At 40.9% G+C, this 14,235-nt stretch overlaps 1 protein-coding gene across 2 annotated transcripts in view; it reads right to left on the reverse strand.

Annotated features, from left to right (window-relative positions):
* The window catches only part of trap1 (TNF receptor-associated protein 1), a 79,276-nt gene continuing 65,041 nt past the window's right edge, over positions 1-14,235 (reverse strand). For both annotated transcript variants that reach the window (XM_087997876.1, XM_043711480.2), the window contains exon 18: positions 1-6,109. In XM_087997876.1, coding sequence (XP_087854002.1) covers positions 6,008-6,109 — 102 coding nt within the window. In that variant the 3' untranslated portion in view covers positions 1-6,007. The remainder of the gene's footprint in view (positions 6,110-14,235) is intronic.

The following is a 14,235-nucleotide window of genomic DNA, read 5'->3' on the forward strand; positions in this document are numbered from 1 at the left end:
GGTTAACAGGCTCCCCCAAATGGCAGTGATCACAAGCAGATAATCTTGTGATTGGGACAAATACCAGTCAGGACGGTGGGTGGCACGGTGGCACAGTGGTTAGCACTGCTGCCTCACAGCACCAGAGACCCAGGTTCAATTCCTGCCTCAGGCGACTGACTGTGTGGAGTTTGCATGTTCTCCCCGTGTCTGCGTGGGTTTCCTCCGGGTGCTCCGGTTTCCTCCCACAGTCCAAAGATGTGCAGGTCAGGTGAATTGGCCATGCTAAATTGCCCGTAGTGTTAGGTAAGGGGTAAATGGATGGGTTGCGCTTCGGCGGGTCGGTGTGGACTTGTTGGGCCGAAGGGCCTGTTTCCATATTGTAATGTAATCTAATCTAATCTAGGACCTTTTGGAGAGGGGTCATTACTCAATTAAGTTGGCTTTGATAGATCTCAACAGTTTGTCAAAATAACCTCTTCCGGTCAACAATTTTCAGCTATATCTAAAAGCAGATGACATGGATTATTTGTGAACAATTAATTGTGTGGATAATTTCAAATGTTTTCCTGACTGTAGCCCTCCCAACATAATTGGGCAGGTATGGCTATCTCCCAGTTGTGTACCAAATAGAGGAAGTAGCTTGTATGCCTTCAGGCTTAGGGGTGGAGGGGACTGATCCTGACCTTGATTTTGCTGCATCATTCATTGATCAGAGTACATGGGAATGTAATGTGATTTATAACAAACTGGACCAATTATATTCAGTGCACAGTATGTGATGTAGAGTGACATCACATGTAGATGGGGAGTGACAAACCAGATTTAGTTAGTTGGCTTCTTTGCTATCAAAAAAAAGGCACAGCTCTGTTGCAGACAAAACTGAATTTAAAATCAGTGAAAATATTATCAGTGTTTATGTAACCGAGCTTATTGAGGGGAACAGTGATGTACCCCCCTCCAAAATGAGGTGGTCACATGATTATCGAACAAAATGTGATATCTGGTTACATGCAATTAGGGCAAAGTTAAAAATTTCACAACACCAGGTTATAGTCCAACAGGTTTATTTGGAAGCACTAGCTTTCAGAGCTCTACTCCTTCATCAGATGTTTGTGGAGCATAAGATTGTAAAACAATTTATAGCAAATGTTTACAGTGTGATGCAATTGAAATTATGTATTGTTTATGTCTAACAGCTTTTAGAATTACCATGTTGGTTTCATTTCTTTCATATGTAAATCCCAGAACCATTTTTAAAGTTATATTCTCAAGTGAACTTTAACAATAGGAATCATGATTTGGAGATGCTGGTGTTGGACTGGGGTGTACAAAGTTAAAAATCACACACCACCAGGTTATAGTCCAACAGGTTTAATTGGAAGTACACTAGCTTTTGGAGCACCGCTCCTTCTTCAGGTGATTGTGGCCTCCACAATTGTAAAGCACAGAATTTATAACAATTTACAGTGGGATGAATTAGTACTTGCAAAATTACATTTTTATTCTGTTCAAAGACTGCACGAGTCCATGTGCATTCAATTGAGAATGTAACTTAAAAAAAATTCTGGGATTTACATAAGAACTGAAGCTAACATGGTCATTCTAAAAGATGAGAGCAGTAACAAACAAACCAGGTATTTTTCTGTGGGAGAAAATACAGGTTCTGGCCTCCCCATGATATGGCCACAAAACAGGCAACACAACATGTCTGCACTTAGTCACTAAGCTTACCCATAATGTCCCAAATGGGCCAAACAAGGTTCTCCATACATACCTTGGCCATACTTCAGATTAACTGATAATGAGCCTTACACTCCATAATAGGCCAGCACCTCTAGTGGAAAGCAGCTGTGCCCTAAGGACATCAGGAGTCAAGCCTTCAGAGAGGCTTCACAAAAGAGTCCTAAGGGGCAACCTTTTCACTCACCTGGTGATGTGTATGGAATGAGCTGCCAGAGGAAGTGGCGGATGCTGTTACAATTGCAACATTTAAAAGGCATCTGGATGGGTATATGAATAGGAAGGGTTTGAAGGGATATGGACCAGGTGGGACAAGATTGGGCTGGGCTAGCTGGTCGGCCTGGACAAGTTGGACCAAAGGGTCTGTTTCCATGCTGTACATCTCATGATGCTATGAAACCCACTAATACCTACTCCAGCTGAGGATAAGAATCTCCTGAACTCATTGAAAAGATTCAAGGGTCTGGTGTCCGACAATGAATGAACTTTATTTCTCTTTGTTGTATGATTTACACCATGGTCTCATAACTCACACTTCATTGTTGTAAGGGTGTAAATCTCCATTGTATTCTCTGTTTGGAAGAAGCTGTGTTTCCTTCTGAACAGCCTGTCAGTATCTCTTCCGCGATATTGCTGGTTGTTAAATAAAGCCTTGTCAGTTCTCCGTCCAATGTGTGTGTGTGTGTGAATTCTCTCTGATTAATTGGGTTAAATTCTCTGACATTTTCAATATATAATTCCAGTTGCTTCACTGTCAACTTTTGCTATAAATTCTGTGCCTAGCAATCTTATACTCCACAAGCACATGAAGGAGTAACGCTCTAAAAGCTCATGCTTCCAAATAAACTTGTTGGACTATAGCATGGTGTTGTGTGATTTTTTTTAACTTTGTACACTCCAGTCCAACACCAGCACCTCCAAATTGCAATTAGGTCAGATTACAAAAGGTTTGGTCAAGAAGGTAAATTTAACAGTGCTGGAAAAGAGAACTACAAAGGGGAGAGCTTTAGGGAAAGTTGATATTTGGAGGTTGTAGGAGGTCATAACTATAAGGAGGGAAGGGGTATGAAACCACAAGAGAATTTTAAAACTCTGGCATTGCTGGGAGTTAGTGTTGGTCAGTGAGCAGAGGGTGATAGAATGAGTGACAGCAGCACAGACCACCTGGAATCCAAACACAAATCCAGGAATAAACACAGGTTTGGGTTTCGAATTCAAAAATAATTCAGACTCAAGTGATACAGGAATAGCACCATGTTGGGACAATCTGTACTGCTCCTTGTTATTAAAGCTGAGGCGCAGGGTAAAGTAAGTGATTTACTGCAATCACACCTACTGTGGGCCAGAGAAAACACATTCAGAGCCCACCAAGGCAGTCTGAGAATTTGAATTCAGTAAAAGAATCTGGAATTACAAAGCAGGGATTAGTAAAAGAGACTGTGAAGCAATATTGCAAAAACCCAATGAGTGTGCTTGTTTAGAGAAGGAAACCTGCCATTCTTACCTAGCTTGGGCTTATATTCGAATCTCATGTCAATATGGCTGCCACAAGTGCCTTGACAAATTGCTTTCCATTGTGACCCAATGGATGACTAAAGGCTGGACAGTAAAACAGAGAGGCACTGCACAATTAATTGTATAATTTTAGCACCACGCTGCTTTGATTTATACACTGCGTGATTTCACACTTGGCTGCTTCTATTTATAAATGTCACACATATAGAGGAGAGGATAAAGTGTAGGTTTCCTAAGGAGGGAAAGCAAAGTGCACTAAATTCTAAACTCTGAAAGGTCATAGGGACTTCCAGCAAGGACCAGTCATGTTACAGAGTTATCTGATCAGAACCAGGTGAGAGCTCAAACTATTAAGATTGCCTCATCACCATCATGTATTTTGTCTGGGTGGAGTTTGGAACTGGAGGTTCCTCATCGATCAACTGCAATACATGCCACAGCCGACTGGATGTTACACTGGAAAGTGGCCAGTAGTTGTGGATCCACAGCCCAAAGAGGAGCAACTTTTCAGCAAATATCAGGTGTGTTGCTTTTTGGCCATTTGCCAGCTCTGCTGCTGCCCTCAGCTTTTATAACTCACTAATGCAGCATTTAGTTCACCATGACAAAATCCATTGCAACCACGTCTCACAGCCAGTGGTAACATACTGACAACAGTTACACGAAACCAAGGCTTATTCTATGTGTAAAGGGCAAGCATTATTAATTCATAATCTTCACATCTTACATCAACACTCTTGCACTGACATCAATCTCTTAGATTTGTGAAGTAAAAATGGGAATTAAATCAGGCAAGCCATGACACCTGGTTCTGGATTAGGATTAGGATCAAAGATTTTGGGATAAACAGGAGAATGAGGCTGAGAAACATATAAGCCATGATCAAATGGCACAGCAGACTCAATGGGCTGAATGGCCTAATTCTGATCTGATACTTTACGATCTTGACAAAATAGAACACTACAAACTATTTTATCTCAAATATGCTGCAACCAATACGCTTAATAAATGATATATTTTGCAGGCTTTGTGTGGGTGCCAAAATATTCTGAACATACCAAGATCCCTTTTTTAAACCTTATTTAAATCTTAAACCTTTTTTATTTTAAACCTTAGTGTGAAACAGCTGCTTAGCATTCTATACCAGACAACTCCATAAATAGGTAAATTGTTTCTGACACCCATGAATAAATCAACACCACTCCACCTACACACAGTAGCTTCTAAATCTCAACATCGAAACGAGGCAGCACCTCATATTTCTGAACAATTCTCTCTGTACATCTCAGGTTCTACTTCACGAACCACTTCTGTCTGCTCAGACCTGGGACACATGATACCAGAGAGAAGGGAAACAATGCCAATCATATGCTCTGGTACAAGCTAATATGGATGGAAGAGCAGAATTCCAGAGGCAAGGTAAGAATGAAAGCTCTTGACAGCAAGTCCACATTTAACTGAATGTGGCATCAAGCAGCCCTAGCAAAACTGGAATGAATGTTTATTGGGGCAAACTCTCTTCTGGTTGGAGTTATACCTGATACATAGAAAGACGGCTGTGGATTTTGGTCAGTCATCTCAGCTCCAGAACATCTCTGCAGAAGTTCCTCATGGTAGTGTCCTCGGCCCAATTATCTCCAGCTGCTTCATCAATGACCTTCCTTTCATTGTAAGGTCAGAAGTGGGGATATTTACTAATGATTTCACAATGTTCAGCACCATTTGTGACTCCTCAGATGCTGAAACACTCCATATTGAAATACAACAAGAACTGGACAATATCCAAGTTTGGGTTGACAAGTGGCAAGTAACATTTGTGTCATACAAATGCTAGGCAATGACCATCTCTAACAAGAAAAACTCTAATCAATGTCCCATGACATCCAATGGTGTTAACATCTATGAATCCCCTATATCAATATCCTTGAGGTTATCATTGACCAGAAACTCATTGGACTGACCACATAAATACAGTGCCTACAAGAGTAAATGAGAAGCTAAGGAAAACTGCACTTTGACTACCCAAAGCCTGTCCACAAGACACAAATTGGGAGTGTGATGGAATATTTCCCACTTGCCTGGTTGAGTGCAACTCCAAAAACACTCCAAGATGCTTTACACCATCTAGAACACAGCTGCCCATTTGATTGCATCACATCCATTCCATCCATTAATGCTCAGTGTGCACTAGCTACAAGAATTCAGGTAGAAATTTACCAAAGATCCTCAAACTGCACCCTCCAAACCAATGACCACTTCTATCCAGAAGGACAAGGACATCAGGTATATGTGAACACCACCATGACGATCCCCTCCAAGCCACCCTACGTGAAGCAGTTCGAGAAAGCAGCTCACCACCTTCCTTAGGGCAGTAAAAAAAAAATGCTGCCCAGTCAATGATGCCCAGTTCCCACAAGGGGAATAAAAAACAACTGGTCACTAGACCATTTGGTAATTAATTATCTTTCCAGGGAACAAAAGTCCACCCAAAAAGTGTGACAGTGATCCTGTGTGACAAATGCGTATACAAGTTTTCAGATACCTGGGCCTTCGACAAAGTACATTACAAGGAACTGTGATAGAAAGAGAAAGGTTATCATCTGGAAAAAACTTTACTTGCAGAATCTTCAAGAAATAACATGGGTAGCAATTTGTGCTTGGAGAAATCACAAAGGTTATGCAGTTTCAAACACAGGCCTAGCAGGGATGAATCCTTGGATCTTCTTAATGGTTCTACTACTCCACAAATGGTGATTTTTCGAAATGGCCATTAATGATTTTCCAAAACTTTGGTCAGAAGTTTGTTCAATCTGTTGACCATTGGTCGAGGATCATCATTCAGTCCTGCAGCAATCATGGCGTTATCATAAATCTGAAAGAAAACAAGAACCTGTGGTCACAGTTAGAACAACCCGTCAAACATTCACTACACGCCTTTGCTGTTTCCTCCAAAAGATAAAAACTTATTCCAAACAGTTATACATAGGAAAAAGAAACAAAGAACTGCGGATGCTGGAAATCAGAAACAAAATCAGAAGTTGCTGGGAAAACTCAGCAGGTCTGGCAGCATCTGCGGAGGGAAAGCAGAGTGAATGTTTTGGATCCAGTGACTCTTCTTCAGAAAAGATACATATGGGCATGCATATAGGCACATGCTACCAATTTGAAAATTATACAAACAGGTAAACTTCATTGTAGGCTTTGGACATTTGACAATCCATCCTGATCTGGTTATTGTACACCCATCTGTGTGTTGTTCTTTGTTGCCATTGGTTGTCTTGCTACTGATTGCTTTCATTCAGTGTCATCAGTCTTGTGCATTTTTCCTCACACTCTTCATGCATGATTGGTGTGCCATACATTGGTCAGAACTGGCTTTCGTTCTTTACAATGTAGCACCATTATAAGCAGTGACTGTAGGATCTGGGCTGGGTGTCTATTTCAGATGAATATATTTATATTTGCTGAAAATATAAGAATTTTTTTAAGAAAACATTCACACCATTCAATGCAGTTTTGGTACTTCTCTACTTGCTTATTTGTCATGTATCTCTTGCATTCTCCTCTATATTTGAAGACTGTCCTTCTCAAAATGTTAGACAACTAGTTGCTGAGCAAACTGGTTTGCACTTACCTTCTGAGCATAATTTGTCTTGGGGATGATATTCCTTTTTCCCTTGATGCTGCATGAATATGCAGCATTGCAATGTGAAAATCTTGATTTGTTGCTTGATATTTAGTGATAATTGATTGGACAGTATAGACCATATTATCCACGCTCAAACAGTGTGTAGAACATGAGATATAGATCATCCCCAGTTACTACACATGCATTGAAATACTTTGCCAGGATAGCAGTTTGCAACACATTATTTCTAATGGCTTATTTTTAATTGTGTATTTCTTAACAAATAAGTACATGTAACATTATTAAAAAATTGTATGGATCCAAGATGGCGGCGACCCAGTAAGACTGAGTCTATAGTGCTCCTCCCAAGACTTGGGTACAGTGGGTCACCTACCCCCTACCAAGCTCACCAAATCATTTATAATAGTTTTGTAATTTAATTAGTTGTGTAATATTACATTTAAACAATTTAATCCTAAGTTAAAATGACTAAAGGGAAGGGAGCCCGCAGCTCTCAGCAAGCAGGAACCCCTCCCCCACCCTCTCCAGCTGCAGCCGCCCCGGGGGACTTGCCAACAGTAACAAGCCTTGCAGAAATGCTTTCCAAGCTTGACTCGAAGATCGATGCCTTTATTGTCGAATCCAGAAATCGTTGGGAGTCGCTCTCGGCCGCGCTGCAGAAGCACGACCGAGAGATTAAAGAAATTCAACGCCGAGTCGGAGGGGCGGAGCTAAAGGCCGCGACCTCCGAGACAACCGCTCAATCGGCCGTGGATTGGAAAATCATATTGACAACCTCGATAATATTCGTTTGCTGGGCCTTCCTGAACGGGAAGAGGAAGGCCAGCTTACAGCATTCCTGGAGCAGTGGCTGCCACAACTTTTAGATCTGCAAGCTGGATCAGGCCAGGTAAGGGTAGAATGGGCCTACCAGGTCGCAATACGCGGGCCCGGCTCGAACCAACGCCCGCGCCCGGTCCTGTTCCGGCTGCAGAGCTACAGGGAGAGGCAGATACTCCTAGAAGCCTCTAGAAATCTCGGAAAAGACCCCCAAGCTATGATCTACAATGGATCCAAGATCATGCTATTTCAGGACTTTTCCCCGGCTCTGGTTCGAAAGAGGAAGGCATTCGACGAGGTGAAGAAGCGTTTAAGGGACTTAAATGTTCAGTACTCCTTACGCTACCCAGCGATGTTACGCTTTAACCATGAAGGATCCGTATATAACTTTGGATCACCAGAAAAGGCTAAGGAATTCTTGGACTCTCTTAGATAAACTGTAGGACATAATGGATGTTGGTCTGCCTTTCCCCCCCCGCTTTGGTTTATATCCCCTCCTTTTTTTTTCTTTCTTTTACCTTACTGCTTAATATTATCATGGGGGGTGGGGAGAGGGATTTGATTTTCTTCCCGCCCCCCCCCCTTGGAGTTGTTTTCTGTTATTATTTTATGTATATATGAGGGATGTATGTATATGTGTGTATATATATGTATGTGTATGTATATATATATATATATAAGCTGGGGGATTTGGTTGGTGTTGGTGGGGGGAGGTGGTTACCTTATTCAATTTTACCTCTGTCTTTAGGAGCGGGGTTGTTTTCCCTTCGTTATTTTGTATTATCATATTTAATTATTATTTGTTGAAGTGGTAATTTTATAGTTATATGTTTATATATGGTATTAACATTACCAAATATACCCAGGTGTTGGTATGGGTGGGGGTGGGGTGCTCACTGTTAACTCTAGCTTTCTATTATATTTGAATTCTCCTCATTTTATTGAGGAGTGCCTGGGTCAAGGGTGGGGCATTGGTTGGGAGAGGATATGAGGGACTTTTGGAGAGGAAGTGACCCCCCCTGGGAACAAGGGGGAAAGTCTCCACTTAGATACGTTTTATATTTTTTTTTATTTAGAAATAGTTTTTTACTGTATTGTTGTGGGTGTATTAAAGAGGCTTTATTTTTGTAAATTTTACATGTTCCACGCTCGGGATGTTCTGGATAGGGTTCCCCCTCCCGAGGAGTCTCGGATTGGCCCAGAGGATTATGGTTGATCAGTCGGTTAAGTGGTGCACCTGGAATGTCAAGGGGAGTAATTCGCCACTCAAAAGGAAGAAAATATTATCAAATCTTAAGAAGGAAAGAGTTGATATAGCCCTCCTACAGGAGACACACCTGTCAGATAAAGAACACTTGAAATTACGACAGGGCGGATTTGAGAGGAATATGGGATTTTAAATTTGTACTGCCCCCCGGCACACCCCTTTAAATTTATAACGGAAGCCTTTTCAAAATTGATGGCTTTTGGTGAGACTTTAATTGTATTATGGATCCGGAAATAGATAGGATTCCCAAGAGTACTGCAGGAGTATCTCCCAGATCTAGACAATTGATGGATCTGAACAAAGAATTAGGATTAGTAGATGTATGGAGATGTCTTCATCCACAGGGTAGAGATTTTTCTTTCTACTCTAATCCACATAAATGTCATACCAGAATTGATATGTTTTTTGCCCCCTCGATTTTTAAAAATTCCATATCATCCTGTAAAATAGGTAATATAGCAATTTCTGACCACGCTGCTGTATATATGGAAACTAAGGCGAGGAACAATGGTACATCCCCTCGGCATTGGCGTATGCACCCCTTCCTAATGAAAGATAGTAAATTTGTAAAGTACTTCTCTGAAGAATTTAAAACTTTTTTAGAAATTAATTCAGGTACAGCTAGCAACCCGTCAATGATGTGGGAGACCATCAAAGCTTACACGCGAGGCTTGATCATCTCCTACTCAGCGACCCAGAAGAAATTAAAGGGAGAACAACAGCATCTGCTTGAAGCCCGCTTAAAAGCGGCTGAAACAGCATACACTGATAGACCTTCTATTATTAAATTGCAAAGGATTACAGCTCTTAGGACAGCTCTAAACACTACACTTACTCAAACGGCTAAGAGGGAAATATTATTTGCAAAGCAAAGGTTGTATGAATATGGCGACAAACCGGGTAGATACTTAGCATTTCTTGCAAAGAAAAAAAAGGCCCCTCAGACTATTATGTCTATCAAGGAAAGTACGGGTATTTTGACTCATGATCATTAAAAGATTAATGTGACCTTTAGAGAATTCTATTCTGAGTTATATAAATCACAGGATTGTGAAGATAGGACGAAGAGGATGCAGTCATTTTTTAAAAATTTGACTTTTCCAGACCTAATTCCGGAACAAGTATCGGTCCTAAATGCTCCTCTTACACCCCAAGAAATAGTTGATGCAATTAGGCACCTTCAAAATGGTAAGGCACCGGGCCCAGATGGTTTTCAAGCTGAATTCTGTAAAGAATTTACAGAAATACTGGCTGGTCCACTTATGGACATGTATAACTATGCATATAGTCAGGGCTGTCTCCCGCCTTCGCTGAAAGAGGCAAATATCTCTCTTATCCTTAAAAAAGGAAAGGACCCAGAAGATTGTACATCATACAGACTAATATCCTTGCTAAATGTAGATTTTAAAATCCTCTCTAAAACGTTAGCACTGAGACTAGAAAGGATACTGCCACATATTATAAAGGAGGATCAGACGGGGTTTATTAAGGGCCGTAGATCATCCAATAATGTTAGAAGGGCTTTGAATATGATTCAAGCTTGTCATCAGGGAAAGATACCAGGAGTAGTGGTTTCATTAGACGCAGAAAAGGCATTTGATAGGGTCGAATGGTCATATTTGTTTTACACATTGGAGAGGTTTGGCGTTGGACAGGTGTTTACCAAATGGGTCTCAACATTGTATAGTGATCCCAAAGCAGTTGTGGTTACCAATGGATTAGGCTCGGATAGCTTCAGTGTGGGTAGGGGCTGCCGTCAGGGATGTCCCCTCTCGCCATTGTTATTCACGCTAATAATTGAACCACTAGCAGAAGCTATACGAGCTGATCCTAATATAGTAGCCCCAAGGATTGGTACAGGTAAACATAAAATTACCCTTTATGCAGATGATGTTCTTCTATTCCTCAGTAACCCTTTGATGTCCATACCTCGCCTAATCCAAGTTATTAATACATTTAGAGGATTCTCAGGCTATAAAATTAATTTTTCAAAATCGGAGGCTATGCCAATGGGTGGCCTTGCTATGATACCCCGCTTAGCGGACGGTTCCCTTTTTCCCTTTCGCTGGTCCCTGGAGGGTTTCTTATATTTAGGCATTTTCATTACTCTAGTATTTGGTCAGTTGTATAAGGCTAATTTTGTGTATTTATTGGAAAGGATAAGACAGGACCTCCAGCGATGGGGAGACCTACCAATTTCCTGGTTGGGTAGAATAACATTAATCAAAATGAATGTCCTGCCCCGTCTCCTATACCCTATGAGAATGCTTCCGGTGATGCTGCCGAGGACGGCTTTATGTAAATTATATGGCTGGCTGAGTTCCTTTATCTGGAATCATAGGCGGCCCCTCATTAAGCTGAAGAAGCTACAGCTTCCACAGGCAAGGGGTGGATTGGACTTCCCAGACTTTAGGAAATATCAGTTAAGTTCCCTATTAAGTTACATAGCTGAATGGGTCTTGTCTGATCCCAATCAATCTGGTTGGACATCGAGGCTTCTCAAGTAAAATACCCACTTATTAACCTTTTATTCTCAGACAAGAGGAAAATCATTACAGATCACTGTAAAAACCCTATAATACTAAATACAATCAAGGCTTGGAATATAATGCGGCAAAATGAGGGTAATTCACATAAAACATCCCCCTATGCACCGATAGTGGGAGCATGGGGATTCCAACCGGGGTTAACAGACGCCACTTTTAAACTCTGGAGATCCAGGGGTATCTCGTGTCTAGGGGATTTATTTAAAGATGGGGTCCTGATGTCTTTCGGACAGCTGCGTCAGAAATTCGGATTACCCAATGGAGACCTCTTTCGATACTTCCAAATTCGAGATTATATACAGAAGAAGACTACGTTATTAGATAGTCTTTATAAATCCGATAGAGAATGTAGTGTCCTACGACCAGTGGGGGTATCTTCCGTCAGTAATATTTATCATTTACTACATGATGAAGTATCGGGAGATATGGATAATCTGCTTAAAACATGGGATCAGGATCTGGGACTAGAAATCTCCACAGAAACGTGGAATGATATCTGGGAAAATGCTAGAAGAATTACTATTTGTAACAGAACCCAGGCTATCCAGCTGAAGATACTTCATAGGGCCCATATAGCACCGGTTCGATTGGCAAAATTTAAGGCAGGAGCATCTCCAATGTGTCCTAAATGCAAAATAGAGGTGGGCACTCTTGTGCATTGCTTATGGACCTGTCATAAGATCCGTAGATATTGGACTAAAGTAGCAAGTACCCTGACAGAAATTTTAGGAACGGAAATTAAAGTGGACCCTGTATCTCTCCTCTTGGGCTTTTCGAACTTTCCCTCCCTGGACACGTACGGGAAGAGACTATTTTCTATTCTTTCTTTCTGTGCAAGGAAAAATATTTTGGTGAACTGGGCGGCTGAGGGCCCCCCTGGACTTTCAAATTGGCACAGACTAATTATGGAATGTATTCCCCTTGACTTCCTTACAAATATGGTGCACCGAAAGACCGAATTATTTTATAAAATATGGCAGCCCTTTTTGAATTACATAAATACAGATATTTCGGCTATCCTAACAAGGGCTTTTATTTAATTGAGATTACAAACCTGGCTGGTCCGCGGCCCCTCGGGGGAGGAATCCCGCACGAATACGGGTTTTATTATATCTGATGCTAACACATCTCGAGCATGTAAGAGACTTAAATATACACCCTGGTTAGTTGTAGGTTAGATTAGTAGATAGTTGAGTTTTGTTTGTTTGTTTTTCTTTTTGTTTGTTTTTTTGTGTCAAATTTTGGCTATTGTATATTTGAGCTAATTGTATATCAATGTTTATATCTGAGAGTTTTGTTTATTTTTGTAAACTTGTAAAAATGTTAAATTTCTAATAAAAATATCTATTAAAAAAAATTGTATGATGCCAAATTCTACAGCTAATGTCTCGTGGTCATGCAGATGGCATGGTTTTTGAATAAAGAATAATTTTGACTTGCAAACAGCATGTGCCTTGTCCTTTCTGCAATACAACTACTTCACGAATGGTAGCTTATTTAGGGTCTTAGAATGCAGTAGGCAAGATTTTGCTGACAGACTATTTGAGAGACTCAAAAATACATTGATGGTTATCTTGCCACATTTAAAAGATGTCCTTCTTGAGCAAATCCTTCAGTGATACCATGTCTGCAAGGTCAGGAATATAGTTACAGGAAATTTTAAAATCTGAGGGAACATTGTAAACCCTCCATTCTGTTGGCTAGGCATTTATTTAACATCCTCAATCTTAAAGTCTGTCCCAATGAAAGTATGTGCAGAGAAAATGGATCCAAGTACTTTATCCGGATGATGTTGATATAGCACTTTGGGCTGTTAAATGTCAATCCTTACCATGATATTGCTGTCATCAACAGGTGACAACTGAGTGTACAATCTGGCTTTATCTCACCATGGCTGTAATAGAACATAGAATATTACAACACATTACAGGCCCTTCGTCCCTCAATGTTGCGCCAACCTGTGAAATTAATCTGATGCCCATCTAACCTACACCATTCCATTATTATCCATGTGTATGTCCAACATACATTTAAATGTCCTTAACATCGGCAAGTCTACTACTGTTGCAGGCCCCTATACTCTCTGAGTAAAGAAACTACTCCTGATATCTGTCCTAAATCTATCACCCCACAATTTAAAGCTATGCCCCTAATGTTAGCCTTCACCATCCGTGGAAACAGGCTCTCACTGTCCACCCTGTCTAACCTTCTGACTATCTTATACATCTTGATTAAGTCAGCTCTCAATCCTCTTCTCTCCAACGAAAACAGCCTCAGTTCCCTCAGCCTCTCATAAGACCTGCTTTCCATACCAGGCAACATCCTAATAAATCTCCCCTGAACCCTTTCCAAAACTCCACATCCTTCCTATAATGCAGTGACCAGAATTGTATGCAATACTTCAGGTGTGGCCTTACCAGTGTCTTTTACAGCTGAAGCATGACCTTTTGGCTCTGAAACGTAATCCCCCCACCAATTAACACCAACATACCATATGCCTTCTTAACAACCCTATCAACCTGGGTGACAAATTTTAGGGATTTAAGCACATGGACACCAAGATTTCTCTGTTCATCTACACTGACAAGAATTTTACCATTAGCCCAGTACTGTGCATTCCTGTTATTTCTTCCACAGTGAACTAATTCACACTTTTCCGCATTAACCTCAGTTTGCCACTTCTTAGCACAGCTCTGCATCTTACCTATGTCCCTCTG

Source organism: Chiloscyllium plagiosum, unplaced genomic scaffold, assembly GCF_037043375.1.
Source record: "Chiloscyllium plagiosum isolate Xiang-an unplaced genomic scaffold, Cpla_swu_hap1 HiC_scaffold_20, whole genome shotgun sequence".
In the NCBI taxonomy this organism is placed as follows: domain Eukaryota; kingdom Metazoa; phylum Chordata; class Chondrichthyes; order Orectolobiformes; family Hemiscylliidae; genus Chiloscyllium; species Chiloscyllium plagiosum.